Genomic DNA, 27,884 nt, shown 5'->3' on the forward strand with positions numbered 1-27,884 from the left:
CTGTCTTTCTTATATCTTATATTGTCACAGCCACCATATTGGTTGTTGTGGAAGACAGCATACAGTATGTCCTAGTATCAATGAAAGCTTCTTTTTGCAACATATTTGTGAGCTGACCTGTGTTCAATTCATTCTTTCATCCAGGACCAATTTCCTCCAGAGGCAGATAAAGCTGAGGACGAAGGAGAGCAGACAGGGGGGGACAAGCAGCAGAAGCAGAACATGGCCTACGCCAAGAAGATTGTGTTCAGGTTGGCCGGACTCATGGGTCTTGGCGGGGCCGTTAGCATCGTCTACATATTTGGTGAGTGGACTTGTTCATCTTGTTTGTCTTACTGCAGTGATTTGCGGAGTGCGACAGCAGGGCGAGGCTGGAGTGCGACAGTGCACCCAATCTTGCTTGACTGACGTGTGAATGGAAACCGGTGCCATTTTGTGACTAACACCAAGAGACACATGCTGTTTAGTGAGAGAGCAGTCTGAAACAATGATGAAGTTCATTGTCTAGCTGCAGCCGGCTTTCATCATCATCCCCATTCAATGGTGAGACATGAGAGATGTTGTGACGGAGGGGTGTGATTGGTTTATCACTCCGCTGCTTCCTGCCTGAGGGACGGCCTCCCCAGGTGGGTGGAGCCTGCAGCTGTCACTCAGACTGAGCAGCATTCTGCATTTGCGCGATAAAATGAGTCTCAGTACATGGGTTAGTCAGACAGAAAAGACGTGTATTTCTAACATTTTGTAAAGAAAAATATATATTTCATCTGGGACAACGCAAATATTCAAGATTCGTCTTTAAGAGAGCCATTGGAGTGACGCTTTCATCTTCTGGCTTGTTGATTCCTTCTGTTTGTCAGTCACCCTCGAACAGGGGCAAACCTCATTTGGATTTAATGATACATTTTCCAGGGAAGGAATTATTGTGAGCGAATGAAGAATTATCAGGCTGCAGGAAATGTCACTGACGTCTCACATGCTTCCTTCAGACAGCGTCTCCCTTTGTCCTCCTCTCGTCATTACCTCGGAATATTAGCCTTGAACATTTGAATTATTGAACTTGAATATGCTTGGGGTCCTTTGGAATATATGGCACGTCTGCTGTGTGGATTATTCTTTTGTGACAGCCTGGAAATACCAGAAGATAATCTCAGAGATTTTGTATGCTCATCACACATGTTGTGGTTGCACTTGCATCAATGCACTCCATCAGTATGCATTCTGGAGGCAGCGATGTGGATGCATAGACAACATCTACTGTAAGTCTCCATATCTGTTGGACATTTCTGTGAGTTCACTTCAAATGCTCCAAAGAGACACAAGGACCTGATGGAGTGTTGATGTTGGAATATTACAGTCCTGCACTTGAAATAATTGTAATTGCATTCAGAATGTCAAAGCAGGCCTTTGCTCCTGTGGTTTATTGTGGCCACACAGGAGCTCAGTGAAGGTGTCAGTCAGGTGACACTTGACACTTATTGTATTGAGCTTAAAGGAAGTCTCTGCACTCATCAGAACTAGAAACTAGAAAGAAGTGATGAGACATGAAACGGGAGGAGACCAGGCCTGTCCTCCCGGATGTAGGCTGTATTCATCATCATCATCATTATCATCGTCAAACTGGATGAAAGCCGCTGTCTACTAAAAAATGTTAGTCATGTTTGAATTCATGTTCTGATCCATCCAGAGTTTAAAACCTGCAATGTATTCACATTTTTCTTTCTTTTTTATTCAGGCACCAATTCAGTTGATGAGCAAGGAAACCAGGTAGGTTTTACTCGCACACGCACACACACGCACACACCTAGTTGGCACACTTCAGCACGCCGCCGTGAACGTCGTCGTCTTTAACGTCCTGCTTGCTGTGTGAGCTGGTTTCACGTCCCCCGTCACAGGTGGGAGATCCTCTTCCTGTCACGTGGGGGGCGTGAGGGACACACTTCACAGGTGGCCGCTACGTCTGTCGGAGTGAGAGCACACTTATCTCACCTTTTTTTTTGAAGGCTCCTTTTGTCGACACTGCGTGGCCACGATGGCGCTGCTGATGAGGCGGCACATACGTGTGACGTGAGCCTCTTTCACACAGACTTGCCAACAGGGCGTCTTTTTATGCAGTCCACTTGCTCAACAAGCCGTTTTGTCGGTCTGAGCTGTGACTTTGGGAACGTCAGAGCCATCAAAGAACCCAATTATCCCACTTCCAGCATTTAATGACAGCTACTTGCGGTCCGCACTTCAAAGGGCACACTTCTCACACCGCGAGAAGACTTTTGTTGAACCATTCAGTCTCACAAAACCATTGGACTTCCACTTGGAGCTTCCTGCCTTCTTCCTACCACTTTGAAGCTTCCAGTGTGGGAAAGAAGTCTGCTCCTTTTTATTGACCCTTCTTAAGAAACTTGATTGTCATCCATTTCCATAACACTTGATGGCCTTTTCCACCTCCCTGCAGCCATCAGGTCTGGACTAATGTCCATTCATTGTAAATGGTAGGGACACCTTTTATGCAATTGTCATGTCTGTCACCTTCTTCCTTAAGCTCCTTCATGGGATTCATCAAATCTATTCATACAGTATATGACGATGTAGGGCATGTACAGTCAAAAAGTCATTCATTTTATTTACACGTTTTCATTTGAATACAGTGGTCAAAGAAGTATGTTAGCCGTCGCCCAATACCGGCATAATTAAAGTATAAGTATGTCTGATACCACCTGTAGGGATCTCTGATTCATGAGCCACGTCTGTGCTTTAATGTTATCAGCCAACATAGCCGTCTGCAGCCGTCCTCCTCACACACACACACGCGCGCACACACACACACACACACAAAAGCACTCCGCTTGTTGCTTTCATGGTCACACAAAACAGTCAGGCATCATGAAACGTCCGAGTTACTACAATATCACTGGGACTGTAGAGAGGAGTTTATTAAAGCATCATATAAAATCAACAATAATGATAATATAGCGACTCAGAAGTTATGTGCTGTGTTGTCCAACTGTCTGTGAAGCAGTGAACGCGTCTGGCTGAGCGCTTGCGTGTGTGTGGCTGCATGTTTGATATTCTTCTAGCTACATTTGCACCCGGCGGTAACCTGTTTGGTTCAATAAAGCAATTGTGGATGGCCGACCTCCTCGCCGTTATTATAGCGTCTGTAGACGCCCCAATAATTGTGATATTTCAGCAAACACAGCTCTGGTATCGGACTAGTATTGGCATCTGCAGATATCCAAATTCAGGTGTCAGGAAAATGTGGATCAGTGCATCCCCTACATTTACCGCACGTGCACATCCTGAGACAAGCGTCCGCGCCCAGCTTTCGTCAGACGGCACATGTTACGCATCAGTGTGACGGCACACTTATCTCACCTGTGCCGCCCTCCCCACCACCTCAACAACATTTGCTAGACAGCCAGTCTCTCGTCCAGTCAAAGACCTTGTGTTTGCGTGCGTGGTCTTGTGCAGGTTTTGTCTTGTCAGTAACAAAGTAACCACTTAGTAAGATTCAGTTCCAGCCGACACGACTTTAATAATTCTCTGTTAATTGTCTGTAAGTGCCGCGAGTGATGACAACTCTTTGTAAAACTCAATTATTTTATTCATCTATGAAAATATGTGCTTTGTCCAAGTAACAAGGTCAGTGACAGGCATTACATTTATTAACATATTTTTCATTTGGCTGCTATGGTGACATCTGATTCCAAATGAGAGGTGATGTTGGGGGGGGAGAGACAAGCATCTCTTTAGCAGCGTTCACTTCCTCCCAGCATCCATCAAAGAGCACACTTATCTCACGTGCACATCCTGAGACAAGCGTCCACGTCCAGCTCCCGTCAGACGGCACATGTCACGCATCAGTGTGACGGCACACTTATCTCACTTGCACCCCCCACCACACCTGCTAGACAACCACTTCAAAGACATTAAATCATACACATTGTAGCCCCTCAGTAAGAAAATAACTACTTTAGGGGTGTCCAAAGTGCATCCTATGAGCCAGTGACGGCCTATTGCTGTTTTTTTTTTTTTTTTTTTTTTTTTTTTTTATTGGTCCGCGACACATTTAAAAAATATGATTTACCAAGAAAACAAAAAAAATTAAAAATAAATTTCATTACAATATTATTGTCATATTATGACGATTTTTTTTAAAAGTTGTAATATTATGGAAAAGAGACAAAATAAAGTTGGAATTTTTGGAAAATTTAAAACTTGTACAGTAATATTATGGGAATAAAGTCAAAATATTACAAGACGATTATTTTACAAAGATTATTTAAGAAGAAGAAACATCAGAAGAAATTGACTTTTTCACCCATATCACAAAGCTGAGATGCAGTTTTATCTTGACACACACACACACACACATACATACATACATACATACATACATACATACATACACTGCATGTGTGTGTATATACAGTATATAACCTCTTACCATATTTATGTGTGTTGCTTTACAAAATATCAAAGTGACCCCTGCATCCTTTCATTTTTCAGTATGTGGCTCTAGGTGGAAAAAGTTTGGACAAAAAAAAAAAAGGAAAAGGTTTGGACACCACGGGTCTAAGGGTTCAATTCTAATTCTATTTATGTACTGAATGTGATGACTTTGAAACAGTGATGGACACAGCAGACGACCCACCATCACGCTAAAGTCTGAAGGTGGGGTACAACAGTGAGTCTGTTCTGATTGTTATTTTCAAAGACTTAAATGTGACTATTTAAAAGTGCTTAAATGTAGTTGTAATCATTTTTAAATGCAGAGGAATGGCGCTGAGTGTCGTGTGGGACAGAGGTCATAGGTCATTTTTAGCTGCAGTGATGCTGTGTGACCTGCAGAGGGCAGCGGTGCACATGTGCTGTACACAGAAGGACGGCAGTGGTCAGTGTGGACCACTGATCTGTACTAATAAATCTGGATCGCACGCGCCCCTGCAAGCAGCTGAAGCCACAGAGAGGCCATCTTACCACTCACATCTCGTTCGTAGCAGACTACATTGGCGCAGCGTACATAGTGTACAAAGCAGATGAAGAGGCTAACAGAACATCTATATTTTAAATTAAAAAACGGGGAGATTCTCCCATTCCTTCAAGTAACGCAACCTTCGTCCCTTAAAAACGATTTGATACGTTTTTCTCCATCTTTTGGCTATATTAAATGTACTTTTTCCCCTTCCAATTCTCATTGCCTTTGGGACAAAATTCTACTCTGCACCCTGGCTCAGCACTCCCCTATAGCAATGCGTAGTTTTACTCCTCTAGAAAGAGATTTTAATTTGAACTGCATATCCCATCCCTTTTTTCCACTAAAATCCATGATCATGATCCTTGACTTTTTTTTTCTTTCATACAATTCACTATGCTCTCGTCTGTACAAAATATGAATCATTAAAGAGAATGACTTTGGCCAAGATTTAAAATCATTTAAGAGTTTGCTGATTTTTTTTGTTTGTGTTATGAAATAGAAATAACCTCTGATATAGAAATATATTTTAACAAAAACCACAGGAATAATATGTAATATAATATGTAATAATATATAAACATTGTCTCCATATGGGGGTTCATTTTAAATTCGGGTAAACAAAAAAAAACAACATATTTTTTAATATTTGCAAGCAACCGCAAATTATTTAGTATTCTAGTCGCGGTTGTTTGTTTAGATATCTTCCACTGCCCCCTATGTAAAGCCGTTATGACTCAGGTATTGTATGGTATGGACGGAATTTTAAAAAATTATCATACCCGAGTCCTTATGACTAAGCTCAAGCACACCTGTTGTGCAAGGTAAGACTAACCTTGCATTTAGTGTGAGTGGGTAACAAACTAACAACAGACTTAACAACTCACAAGTTCTCACATAAGTCATTATTCGAGAAGTGTTTCTTATGAGTGGTAATATGTCATTGACCAATGGTCTATCCAGATTTATTAGTACAGATCAGTGGTGTGGACCTGGATGTTGTCTGGTCACACGCTCCTCACATATTTTGGAACTGCTGAATGCTTCCTGGTCAGCCGGCTCACTTCAAAGTGCAGGCACACTTATTCCACCTTCCTCGTGCTTCACTTAGCCCAGTTGTCTTCTACATGCACACTTGTTATCACCATGACTTCCTGAAGAGCCCCCTCAGAGGGGCTTTGAGCTTCAACACTGGACACTTCTCACCTGCAGAAGGTAGTCCAGCCCGGATACAGTCGCTCATTTGGACTTTAAATGGCCACTTGTTCCGTGACATTAAGCACAAGGTGTCCCCTGTGATCATGTCACATGACACAAGATATCAAAAAAATAAATAAAATTGCCTCCACTGAGGAGGTAAATTTTTCATCGCGGTCTGGTTGTCCTGCTAGTTAGTAGGGTTACAATAAAACAAACTCATTTAGGTAACATTTTGACATATATATGCAAATACATCTAAATGTTGAGTTTTAGTGCAAGTCAGAACCTAAATTATAGTTAAATTAGCACCTACGTCACTCACACTGTACACAGCACAAATGAGAGAGAGAAAATACCCTGATAAACCACTAAATACAAGAATTAAACCAAACGTTACCTTACTTTTATCCCTGCGGTTCTCTTGCACACTGGAAGGGGCGTTGCAAGTGTTGGAGAGAGAGGCTTATTGGGAGGAAAAAGTCTTAATAATGAGACCACTACGCTGCTTAGTTATGACAGTTCATTTCATAGAAGCAGATCATTTACCATCTTCAAGAAAACCATCTTATTATTTGATGATGGTCGTGGCGTTGGAGCGGCTCGCAGCAAGCATTGATTTTTCTACCGAGCGTTTTCACTTCCACTTTCCTTTTTCTTTTACAAGCTGTGGAAAATTCCTTAAAAAGTGGACAAAATTTGTATATTTTCCTTTTTTTAAGTACTGGTATGGCCACCATTTCAAAAGTATCGATTTGGCACTGGTATCTAAAAGATACCCAACCCTGCCTTTTAGTCAGTTTGGAGACTTTGTGTGGTGTGTTCTGAGTGACATTCTACTTTGTAGTCGGGAGAAGCAGGAAGCGTGTGTTTGTGCTTTGTTCAACACACTAATGAAGGGAAAAGTGCTCATTTTCAGCGTGCTGTGATGCAAATGTTAGGAATCCAGTCACTTAGGACTCGTTAGTCATGGCAACATTTGTGTACGGATCTCACAGGGATACACTATAATGTGTTGGGAGTTGATCCCAGGCTGGCTGTGGGAACCCACTGCCCCCCGTTCTCACAGAGCCGAGGTGCCGATGAGGGCTAAACGGCCTCGTTCACACCTGGCTCAGACCGAGGAGTTCTTTTACAGCTGTCACTTCTCTGTGTTAGTCTGATGACCGCATGAGAGGCGAGCTGTACCGAACTCTCGCAGTGTTCACCTCGGCTTTCCCGCGCTGATGGCCGCCGTCTTGTTGAGTCAAATGTCTCTTTTGTTGACCCCTGCTGAAAGCTTTTAGTCCTCATCATTTGATTGGTCAGTTGTCTTTTTGATAAGTTTCCTGATTGGCCTCCCACCTAAATCAACATTAATATTTCATCACGTTACCAGAACCTCCATGAGAATTGAGTTGAGATTGATGCGTGGCAACCTCCTTAATGGTTGCAGTGTGTTTTGTTTTGTTCTTTTTGCTGTTTGGGTCCTAAAAGCTCATGGGACAGTCAGGAAGATAGGCGTGGGATTTGGGGCAAAGTAGCTCACGGTGCGATATTGACAGAATATTTTGTGGATGATCACAATGCAGCAATAATCAATACAGCGGAACCTCGGTTAGCGAATTGAATTCAAGAAATAACTCACAGCAAAGCAGGATTATTTATCATGTGGTGTGTAAGACAGGAGCAACATCAAATTAAAAGCACAAAAGGAATACACACCCACCATCCGTCAGTACGAGTTTGTTTTTCAGAGAGAAGATTATAACATCGCTGTTTGATGTGTGTCAGAACAGGCTAGCATGAATTAACTTGAAGTTGTGGACCGGACAAATATTTACATTAGCACTCAACAACGTCATCAACGTTATCTTACCGTTATGCATCCCCACATAGTATCAGCATTGGGACCAAATATGAGATAACAGAAAAATGGAAAAAAATACAGTATACAAGTAGTAGTCGATCTGTGCAGCGTGGGAGAAAGATAGTCCTTTCAAGGACCGTTGAACAAAACTCGCAACAAACAACATAAACATGGAAAAACTGAGGGATTTCTAACAGTATATTAATTTTTGAATAAAATAATGGCCCATATTTCCAAAATTGACATCCATTTAAAGTATTTTTTTATCATTGCAACTGAAAGTTTCCCGCGACCCGGGCCCTGGCCCGTCCACGGGGCCGAACCGGTGGTTGGCGACCCCTGTCCTTGTGGATCTGGCTGCCACATCGCCATCTTTGTCCACATTCACATATTCAATGAAGGTAAAACTGACGCGAAATGTTCATTTATCATTTTCATTCGTAATTTGTATGCAATTTGAAGTATTTTCTGCATGTAAAACTATTAAAACGTGTTTTCTGTTAACAATTTTGGCTTTCTGGAACGGATTCATTGAATTTACATGATTTCTTATGGGAAAAATTGATTCGTTAGTTTACAAAGCCTTTTTTAGTTTTTTTTTCTTTTTTTTTAAATCAGTGGGCAGTAACAGTATTGATATGTGTTGGTGGTGTATTGATGTACTGTGAGCGATCACCATATGTTGCAAGCTCAATCATTTGTCCCACCCCTGTCTTTGAATGCTATTTGCTGGGTTTGTGTTGAAAAATAAAAGACCTATGAGGCAGTTGCTGTTTTGCTATTCAGCCACCAGGTGGCACCCTTCACCCATATGTTGTCATGGTGCAGACTGTTTGGCATTAAGACTGACACTCGTTTATTGTCATAATTTACATAATATGACCTTGCACAGAAGTCCCCTCACTACAGAGGTTGTTTTTCAGCACGTGGGGGCTGTTTTCTGGTGTGTGTCATTGCATGGCGTATGCAGAGGGAGCGTTGTGCCCCTTGTATCCTTGTCGAGCTGCGGTTCGTCATTCACTCCCCTACATTTTCTCTGCTTTAGATTGTAAATAATAAGTTTTCTTCATGGTAAGTTTAAAAGAAAGGGATGGATGGCGCTATCTGCAGGGGGAAACCACTGCTGTAGCAATGAATCCAGCAGAGGCCGCTGTCTCACAATTCAATTCACTCAACATTTTCCAGCAGCTTTGACAAGACGTGATGTTGTGTAGCTGCACAATTTGTAAGCACAATACTGTATACTGTATGCCAGAACTTGTTTCTTCATGTGTGCAACTGAATTTCAAATGGGTTTAGTAACTGAGAGACATTGTAGGTTATATAGTATCAAAAATAGGCATTTTTAGGGCTTTTTATGAGTGTTGTGTGCGATCAACTGTATTGCTATGACTGTTGAGAGAATCACACCTCTGGCTTTTTGATCAAGAGCCACATTCTAAACCTCTCATCCATGACTGCAATGTGTCACAACTGAATTATCTCCATTGTTTGTCTGCATCACAATCTGGACAGTTGTCATGTGACTGTCAACACACGCACACAGTGGATATATGTATAATCGTCATTTTCTTGTCTGTCACAGATTCCAGATGAGTTTGACAAAGGTGAGTGTGACCTTTTTTCTTACATTCAGAACTCGAAGTGTTCAATGCGAGGTAAACATGTCTCCATGACAACACATTTCCTTGTGTCCATTAGTTTTAAGACTTAACAAGGCTTGTGAACAGTTTTTCACTCTGAACCTTTCCACTGTTTGTCTGGTGAATGATTGTAAGACTTCACACATGACATGTCAGTGTACGTGCATGCAGAATAAAACAGCCGCAGGTATCAGATTAACATAGTGCACTTAAATGCATGTGTGTGTGTGTGTGTTACCTAATGTGCGCATTTTTATTGACATTTTTGGCATTTTTGACCTGTGTGTAGGTGTCAGTGTTTGAATGATGGATCACTCTACAGACCATCAGTGGCACTGCCAACTGCTGTTTGTGTTCGTTTGTGCGTGTGCGTGTGCGTGTGTGTGTGTGTGTGTGTGTGTGTCTGTGTCCGTCCCAACCATCCATATGCCCATGACCCATCGTACTTCCATCCCCCAAACTGCCATCTGACCACCTTAAACACAAACACCTTTTTATTTAGTGATGGTTGAGCTTTCTTCCATCCATCAGACAGAAGCACACTTCTTGATGCCATGACACAATAGATTCTAAAATATAAACAAAAACTATTTCCTCTGGGAAAGTTCCAAAACCAACAACATGTAGTGGTGGGACATTGTATTGTTAGCTGACACAGAAGAGTATGGCTACGCCAACATCTGGTACATGTACAACATGCCTTGTAATCCCACCCCTAGTCTGTTGTCTTTTCCATTTACTTTCCTCATGAAATTGTCCAAATCATGTTTCATAAGATGGGGTTCTCGTGGTTGTGATGGTTCTTAGCTGCAGAGTGACAACTCCTTAAGATCCTCGGCACCAATTAGACCCCCACTTTAAACGAGTTCTGATCGTCCGCAGATACCAATAAACACTTTGTCAATAGCTTTCTGCTAGAGGCCCAGTCTGTCCCTGCACACATCCTCCTCTTCAACCTGCCGCTCAATCCTCCCCCTCCATCCATCATGAAATAGTCCCTGTGGGCCACTTTGTTCTCATCTGTGTACTGAAGTCCCTCTCTGTCTGTCATTTTATCACCCTCCTCCTCCTGACTTGGTCTCTCCTCATCTTCCTCAAAGTCCATAGCTATCCATCCATCTGTCTCCATCCCTGCCATGGCTCTGAATGCCAGACGGGGGAGAAAACTGATAAAACACAAATGTCTCCACGTAATTCATTATGATGTCTGTAAACTGAGAATAAACGGCGGCCTTTGCACCAAGGAGCAGAATATGGTCCAGAAGGCCAGCAGTAGTTTGGATGGAGGAGGGAAGGACTGATTTATGAACAGAAGGAGGTCTGCATCAGCAGGACTGCACCTACAGAACCAAATAACTATTGACAAGTGAGAGTATTGGTATCAGCAGGCTATCACAATGAATTCAACCGGACCATTTTGGCGCGACAGATTGACCTCCCAGCTGTCCCACATGTGCCAACACACAAACGCACACACACACACACACACACACACACACACACACACACATTAAAAATAATTAAGCACAAACATCCAGACAAGCTTTAAGTATTGCTCTGGTTTCATTGGAAATAGAATGACATCACCATTCCGACGACAAAGACAGCTTGGTCGTGTTTGTTGTGTGGATGATGTCAAGACATATTGATTTCTGTGAAAGCTGATAAATGCTATTGAATGGCGTTCGTGCTCACTTCCCATCAGCCCACCTCAAATAATAAGAGCCCATCATGACCTCAACAACCTTTTGGGGACTTAGGGCCAAATCATCTCTGATGGGCTTAGGGACCGGGTTAAACGTTGATGATCCCTCAGGGAGCAGAGATGAACTAACTATCCTTGTTTTCCTCCTCCAACTCGCCCCTCGCTTTCTTCCCCTCCTCATCACAAACCAAGCCAACGTGGAAACATGCACACAAAGCAGTGACGTCACGAGAAAAACTATTTTGCTAAGTCTTACTTTCCTCATGTGTGATAGACTAGTACAGTCAAACCTTTTTCTGCGAAAATGTTTGCCTCAGTTATCGTCCATTGTCTCGGTTTTTGTACAATATTATACGTAACAAATAGTCCGTTTGCCATGTACAGTATCATTCAGCGAGTTTGAGTGCCCAAACACAGCACCGTACAAACTACTGAGTCACTGTCTGTGCATTTTCTTTTGAGTGCTACTGCTAAATAATTCGCCATGGGGCCAAAGAAAGATGTGAGTGCTCGTAATTTGATGAAAAAGGTGAGAAACACCACTGAATTACATCACGCCAAGATGTATGGGAAGTCCGCATCGACAGTATGTCCCTTACATTCAAATTATTTCACAATGTTTTCTGCATGTAAAACTATAATTATTTTCTATAAAAATGTTTTTTTTTTCATATTTTTGGGTATCTGGAAGGGATTAATTGGGTTTACATATATTTTTATGGGAAAAATTGTCTTGGTTTTTGGATGTTTTCAGTTTTGTATTGGTGTATTGGTGATGTACACGTGCATCTAAATAAATTTGAATATATTTGGCACGTTAATTTCTTTTAGTAGTTCAATTCCAAAAATGAAACTTCCCTACCAAGAGTGAAATATTTCAAGAATGTATTTCTTCATTTCTTCATAATTTTGATGTTTATAGCTTATAGCTAATAAGACCCTCAAATTCATCCATCCATTTTCTATGCCGCTTATCCTCACTACGGTCGCGGGTATGCTGGAGCCTATCCCAGCTGACTTTGGGCAAGAGATGGGGTACAACTTCGAGTCCTAACACCCATGTTTTTGATTGGAGGAAGCCAAAGTGCCCGGAGAACATGCAAACTTCACATAGAGATGCCCAACGGAGACTCAAACCGAAATCTTTCAGATCTCGTGACTATGTGGCCAAGATGCTAACCACTAGGCCACCGTGTGGGCCCTCAAATTCAATATCTCATATGTGAAAAATTCTCCAAAATGCCATTAAGTAAACGACTGGTTTGTGCTATGATCAGAAAATAAACTGCAAAAACTTCCTGAGTCTGAATTAGTCTGAATTGAACTCCGGTAATCATAAATAAACATTTGAGACGCCCCCCGAGAGTCACAAGAAGACAATTTTTGCTGGTGCCTGACACTTTTATTGTGAAGAGATCTGAGGTATTTTGTTTGCATGGAATTATTTATTGGCGGTAGTTTGTGTTTGCATGTGCTGTAATCAAGGCATGCATGGTTTAGTGCTTGTTTACAGGAACAGCCATCACATTCCTGACTTGTGATTTCACTTCTTCATGTGGTGAACATTAACAGCAGGTACACACACACACACACACACACACACACACACACACACACTTTAAAGAGGCCGGCCCACGCTGCCGTTTGTCACCCAGAGAAAACAGACGATTGACAAAGGAGGAGGAGGCTGTGTTGTGCAACAGATGCTGGGCCTGTTTTAGACCCCCCAACACCCACCCCCTTTTGCCATACATCTCCACTTTTTTCCCTCCTTCATCCATCCACTGAAGTCCTCTCTCGGTGATGTCTGATTTCTTCCATCCATCATTTACTACTACTCCTGTGCACCTCCTTCCTCATTAGCTCCACCTCTCCTCTGGCCACACCTCTCCCTCTTTCTCCTTACATTCCTTAGCCGTTTCTCTTTTTCCTGTGTTTTCATTTCTTTCCTCCATTAATGTGCTTGCCCTCTTTCCCGCCCAGCTTGTTTTCTTTTCCTTCTCCTTCTCCTCCCTCCATCATTTTCTCTCTCCATCTTTCTTTGTTGTTTGTCTAACTTTGTGGGTAAATTTGCCCGGCGATGATCAAATCACCTGTGCTGTCCCTCTTCTCACTGTAAATCAACTCCTTTGGTCTGGCTCGGCCCACCGGGGATAGTCGGAGACGGACACAGGCAGTCGCGATGTGACAGGTCCTCTCAGCGAGGCCCCTCGCACAAAGACACAACTTTGACTATGAAAGGAGGGACCGTTATGAGGGAGAGAGCAGATGAATGGCAAGGAAGGTGGCCTCTTTCTTCCTCTCCTCTGCTCCCCCGCTTTCTCTTTCATCTCTTCTTTACACTAAATTCTCTTTCCCTCTACTTACTCGTCTTTCCTGCTACTGTTTTCTCTCCAAACGAGGATATATATAAAATGTATCCGTTCTTAGTGGAGGAGGAGGCGGCACATCAGGTCATAGTGATGTTGACATAGGGAAGCTTTAGGAATGTTGGCTTGCATGTTGTTGTTGTCAACACTTTGGGTCTGATGTGGGTGGTCACATGTTCAAGTGCTGATGGTGATCAGGCTGATTCCTGTAGTGGTCCTTATCTGTTCATACATTTGATTCCCTCCAGGTTCTGGTTCCTTTCACACAGTCCTCACCCTCAGTCTATCCAGCATAGTCTTCCAAATAATCCAAGCAAAGCAAAATAACAGGAGAGGCGCTGCTTGGATTCATCACATTTCGTGCTTACGCACTCTCATAAATTACTTTAAAAGTACTTTCCATCTAAGTGGTTTGTTTTGTAAATGCGAGGCTCTCTCGGGAACAAGTTGCGTGTGCGCGGTGGAGTAAAATACGTAGTCCCGCGTAGCTACACTGAGAAAGGACAATGTCGCCGCCCCGCGCCCTCCCTCACCAGAAATCAAAGACATTGCAAGAAACGGCAATCGACACTGGCCTCCAGCCCGGTTGAAGCCACTCAACTGCCACGACCATCATCAAAGATTGCTGTATATCCTTGAACATGTGAAAGGGTCTGCTCCTCTGAAATCGACAGTGATAACTCCTGTTTACTACATTTACACGCTCTTTACCTACGATTGCGTGTCCTCCCAGAACATCAGCATCATTAAACAGTCATCGGCCTGATCACTGGTGGTGTTGAAACGTCATACAGAAGAGAGGTGGCGGACCTCATAGCTTGGTGTCGTGATAACAATCGCCTTCTCAATAGAGATAAGACTAAAGAGATGATCATCGACCCAAGAACAAGGGAAAAGGAGCCGCATAGACCCCTGTTTATTGATGAGGCTGAGGTGGAGAGGGTGAACACCTTCAAGTTCCTTGGCACACACATCAGCGAGGACCTCACCTGGTCTCACAACACCCAACAAATTCTGAAGAAGTCCCAAAGGAGACTGTACTTCCTGAGAAGACTGAGGAATTTTGGCATGTCCACCAAAATCCTTAGTTGCTTCTACAGATGCACTATGGAAAGTGTCCTTACCGCCTGTAACTGTACAACACTTGATAGGAAGGCACTCCAGCGGGTGATCAAGACCTCACAGAACATTGTTGGGGCAGCCCTCCCCTCACTGCAAGACATTTATAAATCTAGAGTCCTACGAAGAACACACAACCTCATCAAGGACAGCACACATCCACAACACTCATTCTTCACACTCCTACCGTCAGGCAGACGCTACAGGAGTTTGAAGTCCAGGACCACAAGGCTGGCAAACAGCTTTTACCCACAGGCCATCAGGCTTCTCAACGAAGCACTCGCACACGCCACACGCAACACAAGCACACACTCATAGCACTTTATTTATTTATTTATTTATTTTTATTATGTTTCTGTATTAATGTCTCTTCTGTTGTTGTTGCTTAATTTATTGGTATTAATGTTTCTTATGTTCTTATTCTTTCTTGTGTTTTCTTTCTTTTCTTGGGAGAATGAACAGAATAAGAATTTCATTGCATAGTAGAACTGCTGTTTTACCATGCACATGACAATAAAACTCTTGAATCTTGAATTTAATACTAATACTAATTTGATCTCTTTATGGCCTTCATGTATTCTGTGTAGTGTTCTTCACAAGAATGTAAACAGGAAGAAGGTTTCGTGTTCGGGCTAGTGAGATTCTAGCAGGCGCTTTCTCACCACAACTCAACCAAGTCTGTTTGGAACCAGTTCCAGGTGGTCTTGGATCAGATGGTTTGGTTTCACAGCTGGGTTGGATTACTGTGGTCACACCGTTTCTAACTAACAGCACCAAGTCGGAAATCAAACATGATTTAAAGTGGACCAATGTGTGCTATAGGAATGGGCCAGTTACTGGTTTCAAGGTATACCACGGCGTGGAACATTTTCTGCGTTATGAGAGAACGTGGAGGTCCACATGGACACTACGTGAAAATCCTTTGTCATGTCCCGTGTTATTGCTTGCACTTGGAACTGGGCTTTGATGTGTTGAAATCACGGGCGTGGGTCTTAACCGTTGCATCACAGACGGCACCGACGTTGGCTTTGGTATAAAGGTGGAACGTGTGTCCTTGTAGAGTTTTGCATCCTGTAGCGCACAGGTGTCTAAATTCCGGTTTGTGGAAAAAAAGCATTTAATAGCAACGTGCTTATGATGATCTGCGCAGTAAAGTAAATCTGTCACTTCCAACTATTCCTGGAGAGTTACCAAATGTAAGTGGCCACATTATTATATATAGCACTGATTGCACAACCACTGTTACTAAAGGTGGCAGATTCGGACTCAAAAGTAACAATCGTTTAACTACAACAAAGCATGCTGGGAAACATGTGATCCGCCCATTCCACAGCTGCAAACTCTTTCGGGTTACACCTCTCGCGGATTGTGATGTTTTTGTGTTGACATAAAAACATCTGTCTTTTTTATTTTTTTTTATTTAAATGCATATGTTCCACTTCCATCATACTCCATTACGTCATTTAAAAAAGGGCTGGTCAACAGATTTTTTTCCTCTTCTTTTCAATACAGATATTTCAGAATAACACCTTTTTAGAGCTGTAATTCAAACACAGTGAATCCGTGATTACAATCTCATACCGGCCCATATTTACTGTGCCAGTATGAGAGCACCAGACTAGATTTGACTCATTATTCCTGAGAAGATTGAAGTACAAACTATGGCAGTCACATGTAGAACTAACTAACTAACTAACTAGGTATGCACTTGTTTGGTTATTATGTTCCTCTTTCCAGAAAACTGACAGGATGACAAATTTTGGTCCCTACCCTCTTTGTGCTTTCCTCCTCCGTGCATCCTCTCACCTGATTACCATGATAAGAGAACCCCCCACCCCCCCATATTAATCTGCTCCAAACACACATCACATATATGCACTAGGATGATATCATAGGGATGCAGTGCAATACACACACACACACACACATTCTGTGCCTCTATTATGGGATATGTTTGGTCTGGGGTCCCAAGGGAAAAGTTACCTTACAGCCACGCTTACACACCCACGCTGCGTGTGTGTGCGTGCATGCGTGTGTGGTTAAGCGTAGTGATGAGAGATGTTATCACCCCACTTTATCTTCCCTTGACTCAAATGTGCATCATCTCTTACGCCACCTGAGCAGTCTTGATAGTCAAATTATTAGGTACAACATGTCACAGCAGGAGAGCTGTGTTACAAATTCTGTCGCTGTCAGTATGCTGTTTGTTTTAAAAAATGTTAACTATTGCACTTGTACAACTGCACTGTATAAAAGTGTGTTTGTAATAGCTCATGGTGTGTCCGATGAGTGTGTATGCAGTGTAACCCGTGAAATGTCTAATAGCGATAGGACTGTGGCAGATGGCCGCTGCTTCCTGCTTGAGCACGCTGCTCTGGACTCTGGGGGATGGCATCCCTGGGGACAACAGCGTCCGAGCATCAGCGTGTGTCTGCTTAGAGGAGCGGGCACGTGCGTGCCACAGTTGTAATTGTGTTCGTAGTGAAGAGCCCATGGCCCCATGGGAAGCACAGTCTTTATTATTATTAGTCATTAACGCGTTGCCAGCTGGGGGTGTCATTAGCTGCTTAGCTAGCTTATCAGCCCAGTCATCAGCAGGTTGCATCGCTAACGCCGAATAATCGCTCATCTGGACTGCATGGGTGTCATCTGTCTGGTCACAGTGCGTCTACGTGCTCCTCTTCAGTTGTTAATGGACATAAATCACCAGACGTGCACGTGGATAAGAGCCGAGCCTTGCGTCATGTAATTGAACAATGCAGAATCATGAATTTCCAAAACTTGACCTTGTCGCCTGTTATTCAGACCTACCAGTGGTCCAGCAGCTGAGAAGAACCTTCAAGTATTTCCAGGACTACAGACAGGTGAGTGGAACTACGTATAGGCTGTCAGTCTGGTTCATGCTTAAACCGAGTCCTGTTTGTTTTTTGGTGGTGTCAGATGATCATAGAGCCCACCAGCCCCAAATTGCTGCCAGACCCCCTGAAGGAGCCCTATTACCAACCTCCATACACGCTGGTCCTGGAGCTCACTAATGTGCTGGTGCACCCGGAGTGGTCGGTACGTCTACACCCACCTGATCCTGTCTGGTCCACCAGGCTGCTACTTTTATTTACAGGTGGAGGGTATCAAGTGTTTGTTTGTGAGGCATGGCAACAAACCACCTGTCTGCTGGGACCCCCCCCCCCCAACCTCTCATGATACACACCCACTCTTTGTTCACCTCCCTGACAGGTGTGCAGCAGCAATAATTTGACCTGACGCCTCACAAACAAAAAAATTCAATTTAAGATGTCATCTGGGACACAAACTGTCTTGTGTTTTTATAACACACACACGACAATGAAACAAAGTCCTTCAAGCTTCATAGCCAACAGGGGAACCTGGGAGTTACGTTACGTTTCGTTTGAGCTGACTGTAGCCATCAACGCCCACACACTTCACGTGTGCATGTGTTTACCCTAAATTAAACCATTATATTGGTGATGGACCAGAAGCAGAAGACAGGGTGTCCAGCAAGGGACACATGCTGAAAAATGAAAGGGCCATTTTAACATTTTGTAAACCAACACATGTAGATATGCTAAGAAGTTATTTATTTTTTTAAAACTGCCTCTTGTCTTGACATAGGTGAAAAAATGTATTATTAGTATGAACTTTGGTCTTTGTTCTTTTTTTCCCTGATTTAATTTCCCACATTTTTTAAACTTTCTTCTAAAATGATCTTTGTAAATGTTGTTCTTTTAATATTATAACTTTATTCCCATAATATTTTGACCTTATTCCAATAGCTTTCCCCAACCTAATTTTCCAAATATTACAACTTTATTTGTTTTTAATCTCAGCAAAAAAACATTTTTTTCTTTAAAATTTCAACTCCATGCTACTAAAATGACATTTTTTTCTTCATAATATTGTGAGTTTATTCTCATAAAATTGTGAATTTTTTTCCTCTAAGACTATGATGTATTTTCTCTTAATATTTTGACTTTATTCTTGTAAAATTACAATTGTTCTTTCCATTTCTGTTGTTTTCTATAATTTTCCAGCTATTTCAAATTTCTTCTTGTAAATTTTCCTCTCTTAATTATGACTTTATTCCCATAATATTTTGACCTAATTCCCATAATATTGTTATAGTTCCCAAAAATTACAACTTTATTTTGTTTTGTTTGTTTCTCATAATATTACAGCTTTGAAAAAAATCACAATTTTCTTTAAAGGAGACTTCTTATACTTATTTTCAGGCCTTTGTATCGAGTTCTGGACTCTGTTATTTACTCCACCCTCCTCCAGGTACGCCTCTCGCCGAGCCCACTCTGCTGTGATTGGTCACACTCCCTCTGCTCGCTGTATGCACGCTCTATAATGCTACACAGACAACCACTTTTGTCCGATTACTTACAAAACAAACAGTTAGGGCACTGATAAATTGTTACTTACAGCTGGCTCTTCTGACTCTTCAACACGACCAAGTAACGTTGGAAAGGCGTCGGACTTCATCAACAGTTTGGCGGATAGTCGAGCTTCGTATTGTCCCATGTTCACAAAACAGTCCCGTATGTGAAGTGCCGTTGACAGATGAGCATATTTTTCTCTTGCTGGCCGGGAATCAGCAACTCCAGCCACTTCTACCTGATGCTTGCCTCTTTAGGCACACCCGAACAAACACTTCCTGGGAACCATACGCGTTAAAACGGTGAACAGAGCAGAGCGAAGCAGAGTGGGGGAGGGTGGCCTACAGCGTGTGCCTGGGCATGCCCATATGAGGAAGTCCGGGTTGTGTTGACGTCAGTGGAACTTGGTGTTAAAAAATCTGTGTGGAACATAGCTTGCAGAACCATCCAAAACTGCTTTCAGGTGTCATTTCCAAATGTCTGACGTGTTGGCATCGTTTAACGCGACAATACAACATTGTAACATTTAGAAGTCAGAAAAGAGGGAAAGCATAACAGTTCCCCTTTAACATTTCAACTTCATGCTACTAAAATGACATTATTTTACGTTATTCTCATGAAATTCAGATTTTTTCTTGTTAAATCACAAATTTTCCCCTTAATATTTTGACTTTATTCTCGTAAAATGACAGATGTTTTTCCCATTTCCCATTCCCTGTTTTTCTCTCAACTATTTCAACTTTATTGTAAATATTCTTCTTGTAATTATGACTTGATTCCCATAATATTTTGATCTTCTTCCCATCATGTTATAACTTTTTCCCCAACCTAATTTTTCAAAAAATTACAACTTTATTTTGCTTTGTTTGTTTATCATACTATTATGACTTTTGACAGCATCCTGCAAAGTATGTTTCCTTAAGTATTTCAACTTTATGCAACTAAAATTACATTATTTATATATAAAATATTCCGACATTATTCTTAACAAACTTTTTTCTCTTAATATAATATTTTTTTTCTTGTCAGTTATAATTTAGACTGCTGTGGGCCAAAAAAAAGACAGCTGCGTGCCTCAAATGGCCCCCGGGTCGCACTTTGGACACTACTGCCCTAAATAATAAAATAGTGATTCATGATGGACTGGGATTGGGATCTGGACTCACTGCTTTCTGTGTCTGCTTCCAGCTGGCCACTGGGTGGCGCTTCAAGAAACGGCCAGGCATCGACTACTTGTTCCAGCAGCTTGCCCCACTGTACGAGATCATCATCTTTACTGCCGAGACTGGCATGGTGAGACACACACACACACACTTGTGTTGTTTATCCCCAAACAATGTGTTGCTGTCATGCAGATGTGAGCTGATAGTAACGTTTATTTGAGCACTTCACAAGCTGTCATATTGTCAGAAGCTCACATATTGTTTAACCAATAGTAGCTCTTTAAATTCTAAAGGAGAGGCCTACAGGAAGAATAGCACTCATGTTGATAATGTTGCTATCATTTTTGTATGTGAGGTGTGTGTGTGTGTGTGTGTGTGTGTGTATACAGTATGTTAATTGCTTTGCTAATGTCTGCTGTTCACATGCAAAAAGTCTACAGACGCTCCGTGGACTAGTGTGACGCTTTGACATGCTAAAAGAGTCATCAGCTCCATCTCTGTTTGGCTTGTTTGTGTGTGTCAAGTGTGTCCCTTTGTCCCCCAACGCACACAAACACACAACAGCACCAAGCTTTGCGGCACACTCCTGCAGTCTCCTCTCATTTACATTTCTTTGCGTACTGTTTCTGCTACTTGGTTTCAGTTCAAACCACCAAGCATTCTTGGGTGGTCTTGGTATTGACAATTCAACTTTATGGTTTATTTTCAACGTGTGTTCATCCAGACGGCGTATCCTCTGATTGACAGCATCGATCCTCAAGGTTTCGTCCTGTATCGCCTCTTCAGAGACGCCACACGCTACATGGAGGGTCATCATGTGAAGGTGTGCGAGTTTGTGTGTTCTTGTGAATCATCACGTCAGAAGAAGAGAAACACCTGTAAGATGGAGGAGAGTTGCTACATTACCCCCCGTGTCTGCTCGCCATCATTGATTCCTCCTCGCCACAAAAGACATCCTTAATCCCCCCCACACACCCCGCACCCTAGCCCCCTCAGGCCTCATTAGCCTTTTGCCTGGTTCCTCCTCTTCCTCTTATCTCACCTCCCTTTCACCCTCGTTTGGGTCGTCGCTCATCTTCGTTCCCGCTAACCCCCACCCTGCCCCATCTAAAGCTGCCCCGACGCCCCCCACACCCACCTACTCCTAACTGTCGTGTGTGTGTGTGTGTTGTATTGAGGGGACAAGGAGCCGGGTAACCTACTTCTAGCATCTCATCTCCATAACACGCCAAGATGATGCTGAGTGCTCCATATGCCGACACACAGAGAGAGTTCCTGCTGTGAATATGCCGAGAGAAAGTTCATATTGTTTTCATGTGATCTTCCTTACGAAAGTATTGTGAATTCTAAAAAGCAACGAAGAAAACAAAAAACAAAGTTGTAATTTTTGGAAAATTACGTTGCCAGAAAAAGTTGCAATGTAATGACAATAAAGTCAAAATGTTATGGGAATTGGGTCAAAAATTACAAGAAGAAAATTGACAAGAAAATGGTGGAAATAGTTGGAAACTTTTTAACAAAAAATGCAAAACTGGTAATTTTACAAGAATAAATTCAAAACATTAAGAGAAAACAGTTTTATTCTAGCAAGAAAAACGTCACAATTTTATGAGAATGAGCGTAATATTATCAGGAAAAATCATTTAATTTTAGCAGCATAGAGTTGATTAGAGTTTCTAATTTTGGGAAAATTAGGTTGGTTACAATATTTAATCTAAAGTCTAAATTTCATGGGAATAAAGTCATAATATTAGGAAAAGAAAGTCTACAATGATTTTTTTTTAAGAAGATAGTTTAAATATTTGGGGAAAAACAGCTAAAATGGGAAGCAAAGTTCACACTAATAATACACTTTTTCACCTATATCCCAAATGTATAGAATTTCTTAGCATATCTATACAAAATATGAAAGTGGCCCTGGCATCCTTCCATTGTTCAGCACATAGATACTTTATTCAGTATACACCCCTGGTGTGTACTTTATTACATACATTGTTTGATTTAGGACGTCTCCTGAGTGGAGGAGTCAAGTAGCGGTAAATTAAAAACTAGCTGACGTGATGTGCAAGCGTTTTTTTTTGTTTTTTTTTTAAACAAGACTCTCCAGCCTAACGAGCGGCACATAATGGCCACAGCCTTTCTCGCAGCATCCTGCTATTGTTGGCTGGCCCGCATCCCAGCGTCTGGATCAGACGTCTTATTGTTTGACGGTCGCGGCAGAGAGGAGCACAACAGTCGGATTAACTGCAACGTGCTTTTGTGCCTTCCTCATGTGGACCGCCTTCCGCTCAAAGTGCACATCTCAGCACATCACTAAAGTACTGGCAGCATCACGCCTTCAAAACAACTCGTCAACTCTTACCGTCTCATCTTAGCCTCTAAATGTATGAAAAGATGTAACGGCGCACGCCAACACATCGTCAGAGTATGCTTGCAAAGTCAAATCCGGGGAGACTTTGATGCAAAGTGAGCTCATACTTAACAAGGTGTTTACTGTGCTGCTCTCTCTTTTTACTGCACATAAACGTGTCTGTTAAATGACGCTCAGGCTTTGTGGCCAAGTCCTCTACAGTATGTGCACTACTTTAGGCCGTGCATAATGCAACCTTGTGACATGCACAGCTGCACTCCAGCTGTTACATTTGCCATCGTCATGTTTTACTTACTGTGACATCAAAGTTTGTGTGGTCAGTCTGGACCAAAGTGTCCATGTTGCAGATATCGCTCTCATCAGCGTTCCCTCCCCCGGATTCTATAGCACTGACGCGTCACATTACCTTAAACAACATTTATTATATTGTATTACAGTAACCCCTTGCCACTTTGCGCTTTGAATTTCGCAGCTTCACTCTATCACATTTTTTCAAAAATATATTAATTAATAGATCATGCTGTTTTGTGGTTGAATACAGCCAACTAGTATGCTTATTTTATGGGGGGTTTTGCCCAAGTGAAGCATTTTCAAGCATAAAACTGGCTAAATGAACAAAAATACAAATATTAAGCATTCAGAAGACTCATTCAAAGTAGTATTCTACACTGGTCACTAGGTGTCAGTAATGTTACTGTAATGTTACTGTGAGACGCACAAGCACCATAGGATTTTATTGCCGGTTTGAATGATCTCACAACAGGCACAATGAGCCCTAATCCCAGAGAATCACAATGTTACGACAAAGTATTAGGGCCACATTGAGGGAAAAATAATCATCTCTGAGATTTTGAGAATAAAGTCGTAAATTTACGAGACTTAAGTTGTGCATTTCGGAGAAAAAACTTGACTTTATTCTCGTAAATTTATTGTCAAAATCTCTGATTTTTTTTTCTTAACATGGCCCTAATACTCAGTTTTAAGCAAGAAAATTGTGATTTACATTTTGGGTTTTTTTGTTGTTTTTTTTTTTATTTTTTGCAGAATCGTGCAGCCCTAACGTAAACTCGGGAGCAGAACAATGATTTTATTTGCTGTCGCCACATTGCTTTATTCTCACATACGGATGTTGGCAAAGCTGCTGTACCCGTTGCGTTATCTCAGACCGCAAATCATCATCTTCACTCTCATTTTGACGGAACCTAGGACCTGCATGTACAAGGTCAGCCGTAAACAATGGGGCAGGTCAGCTTTGTGTTGGAAATCCCCTCCGCTGCACTTGAAGTATTTCTGCGCTCGCAGACTTTATAGGCCTTGATTGTGTTTTGGCTGTGACCGTGTGAAGGACCGATTAACAGTCAGACGCAACAGAACCAGTTTCCTGTTGTTGTGTGCCTTTGCATCACATGCATGTTGCCTTTATTAAAGCAAGACTTTTCTGCGTGCTTGGCAGCTGCTCACACTCACACACAGTTGGATTCATGAAATATACTCAACAAAAATATAAATGAAAGACGTTGGCTTTTGCTTCCATCTTTCATGAGCTGAACTGATTTTCTATGAAGTACACAAAAGGTCTTATCTCTCTCAAATATTGGCTAAATAATATTGTCCATCCTCCTCACAGGTGCGGCATATCAAGATGCTTAGACGGCATGATTATAGCACCGGTGTGCCTTAGGCTGGTCACAATAAAAGGCCACTCCTAAATGTGCAGTTTTATTGTACTGGCAGAGAACACATTTTATGGTTTTTACCGCCGTGATTGCTGTGTACTTATCACTGACTAACCAAATACAGATTTTCCGTCTTATGTTAATTCATTTTACCTATGAAAAGGAAGCTTGGCTGTTAAAATACATCTGTTTGATACGTATGAAAACTGACTTCTGCTAGAACCTAAGTTTCCCAAAGTAGGGTATGCAAACTCAGAGTAGAACTGCTGCTCCTCCGTATTGAGACGAGCCAGATGAAGTGGCTCGGGCATCTGGTCAGGATGCCTCCCTGTGGAGGGGTTCAGGGCAAGTCTGACCAGTAGGAGGCCTCGGGGAAGACCCAGGACCCCTTTGAGAGACAATGTCGTTCATGTTCCAACACATTGCACAACGTTTACCAACTTGCTTTCGTCAAGGACGTTGGGGAAGCGTTGAGTGCGATCTATATCGGTGATTTTTGTTGGTAAATTTGAGACGATGAGACGATCATCACACGTCCAACTCTCTGTCAATGTAAACAAGTGAGGACGTGGGTCGGCCATGCAGGGACACGTTTGATAGGTTAGATGAAGGGTGTCCAAAGAGAGGCCTGGGGGCCATTTGCGGCCTGCGGCTGTTTCTTTTTTTTATTGGCCCGCGGCACATTCTAAAAATATAATGTACCAAGAAAAATGGAAAAATCAGTAATTTTACAGGAATAAAGTCAAAATATTAGGAGAAAAAAAGTTATAATCTAACAAGAGAGTCCTAATTTTACGTGACTAATCTAGTAATATGAGTAAAAATAATGTCATTTTAGTAGCATACAGTTAATATTAATAAAGTCGTAATATTATGCAAACAAACAACAAAATAAAAGTTGTAATTTTTGGAAAATTAGGTTGGGGGAGAAAAGTTATGTTACATATTATGGTAATCAAGTCCAAATATTACAAGAAGAAAATTGAAGAAGATTAAGAGCAAAGTTGAAATATTTGGAATTTTGATAGCTTTTATTATTCGATTTTATTTTAGAGCATATAAACGTGACTGTGAATTAGTTTGAAGAGCTTCGCTGTTAGCCTCATCAGCTCAGCTTGACTGCCGTTTCATGGAACCTCACGTCAAGATGACACCTGACGTGCGCGACTGCGAGCCGGCACACAGATGGTTGCTGTCAATCACGCGGGCGGCCGCGTATGATGAATGACGTGTCTCAACAAAGGCGCTCATTGACCGCGCTGTCAGCACGCCCGCCGCTCTTGTCACTTTACGTGAGCGACCACGTGGCACACGATCAATCAGAGTGGTGCTTCCTGTGCGCTTGCTCGTCAGGAACACAGATATTTTTGAAGCTCTCATGTCTACTGTGAGCAAATTATTGTTGACTTTTTGTGTTTAGAAATGAGTGTTGAACAGCACGCTCACGGGCACTTTTGTAGGTATTCATTGGCTGTGAAGAGGACTAATGTGTCCACTGGGGTTAACAAACACACACAGCACCATTTAGAGGGGGGTGTGGATGGGAGCACCAGATGAGCCTGGTGTTGGACAGCAGCGTCCCTCTCCATCTGTCACACACACACACACACCAGCAGAATGCATTAGAGAAAGTGTGTGTTTTATTGTAAATATTAAGGAAGATGAGGATGTGATCAGGCTGTACTCACCCTGCGTGTGCATGTGTGTTTGTGTGCGTGTGTTTGCGTGCATCAGGACGTGTCGTGCCTGAATCGTGACAGCAGCAAGGTGATCGTGGTGGACTGTAAGCGAGAAGCGTTCAGCCTGCAGCCTTTTAACGGGATGGCCTTGAAGAAATGGGATGGCAACTCTGACGACCGAACGCTCTACGACCTCGCCAACTTCCTGAAGAGTAAGAACACGCCACGCCTCCTGGACTTCTTCTTCTGCTGTTTTTTTGTCCCACCGCCCACCCATCCTTAATACCAATCATGTCATCCGCCCCATCAGCCATCGCTCTGAGTGGTGTGGACGACGTCCGCTCAGTGTTGGAGAACTACGCCATGGAGGATGACCCCATTGACGCCTTCAAGCGCAGACAGGCTCAGCTGGCACAGGTGCGGAGTCTAATGCACGCTAACACATATGTGTAGGTTTGCGTTGACCGTGTGTGTGTGTGTGTGTGTGTGTGTCAGGAGGAGGAGCAGCGTCTGTCAGAGCAGTCCCAGCAGAAGAAGCAAGGCATGTCTCTGGGCTCCATCGCCTCGCGCTTCTGGCGCTCCAAACAACAGTGAGCCCCGCCCCCTCTCTGACTCATACTAGTCGCTGCCACTGAGGGGAGGGGCCATAGGACAGCCGGGAGAGGAGCCTTGGTCGCAAATCATGTTTTGGTGGGATGGGCCTCGGCGCGCAAAGGACACGAGCAGCCTCCAATGACATGAAAGAAACACTTCCTGCTTTTTGGACGAGAGGTTTTGGTCACCTGATTGGACAAACAAGGAGGGATGCAAGTCGGGTGAAAACTCTTGGGAGTTCTTATCTGAGACCAGCGCCGCCGGCGTCAAGATCTGACCAGAGCTCAGCTCGCTAACCCCCGCCTCCCTTTCCCTGCGCCAAAATGTCTGTCTGTCTGTTGTCTGCAAACTCACTGACGGACTGACGGTGGACTTATCTTTGTATCAATAAACACAAACAACACCACACCTTCGTTGGCATTTCATTTGAATGTGATGACGGTGAAACACCAAAGATGGTGGCATCCACCATCTTTCTTTTTTGCCAACTATTTCTTGCTAATAAGTCTTTGTGCTTCGTGGTGTCTGCTCTTCATCAAACACATGAAGGGCTTCCTCTCCACAGAACTCACAGAACTCTTCACGCTCTCTTTGTCCTGCTGCAGTTTGGACTCCAGCTGAACCTGCTGAGGTTCTGCTTCTTGTGTTTGTTGAAGGCAGTGTGATGTTGTTGTATGGCGGCGTCTCCAATAAAGGGAACCAATCAGAGACAACCTTGTTTGATTGCTGTCTTTTGTGCTGCGCTTCCTCTTCCTCAGCAGGTCCACTTGCATCTCAGGAGGACTCCTGTGGCTCCTCCCACATAGAAGGTGTGATGTCATGAATGTGATGAATATTCTTCACTTCCTGTCAGGGTGCTGTGAAAAGAAAGCCCAGCAAAAAGATGCTATTTTCTAAGGTTCCTCCCGTGAGTCATGGCCTCTAGAACCATCATCTCATTCTCCTTTACGGCGCCATGGCCTCCTGGCGAGAAGCAAAGCTGAAACAGGAATCTTCTAGAAGTGAGAGCAGAAGTCCTGCTGAGTCCTCAACCTGTAAAGCTCTTTGTCTTTGGGCCCTATCTTTGAAGACCACCAGCGCCGCCATGTTGGACCCGGAGAGCCGCAGGAACTTCTTGTTTTGGTTCTTTAACAAGCCCATAAAGTTTAGTGTT

General features: G+C 42.7%; 1 protein-coding gene across 1 annotated transcript; it reads left to right on the plus strand.

Moving 5' to 3' along the window:
* Positions 1 to 691: 691 nt before the first annotated feature.
* Positions 692 to 27,434, plus strand: timm50 (translocase of inner mitochondrial membrane 50 homolog (S. cerevisiae)). Its single transcript, XM_054793504.1, has 10 exons — positions 692 to 1,647; positions 1,733 to 1,764; positions 9,601 to 9,622; positions 17,657 to 17,715; positions 17,792 to 17,911; positions 20,437 to 20,541; positions 21,136 to 21,234; positions 26,193 to 26,349; positions 26,448 to 26,554; positions 26,633 to 27,434. Exons 5-10 carry the CDS (start codon positions 17,792 to 17,794, stop codon positions 26,729 to 26,731), a joined length of 687 nt encoding a protein of 228 aa, XP_054649479.1. The 5' UTR covers positions 692 to 1,647; positions 1,733 to 1,764; positions 9,601 to 9,622; positions 17,657 to 17,715; the 3' UTR covers positions 26,732 to 27,434.
* The last annotated feature ends 450 nt before the right edge of the window (positions 27,435 to 27,884 follow it).

This window comes from Dunckerocampus dactyliophorus, chromosome 12 (genome assembly GCF_027744805.1).
Source record: "Dunckerocampus dactyliophorus isolate RoL2022-P2 chromosome 12, RoL_Ddac_1.1, whole genome shotgun sequence".
Lineage (NCBI taxonomy): Eukaryota > Metazoa > Chordata > Actinopteri > Syngnathiformes > Syngnathidae > Dunckerocampus > Dunckerocampus dactyliophorus.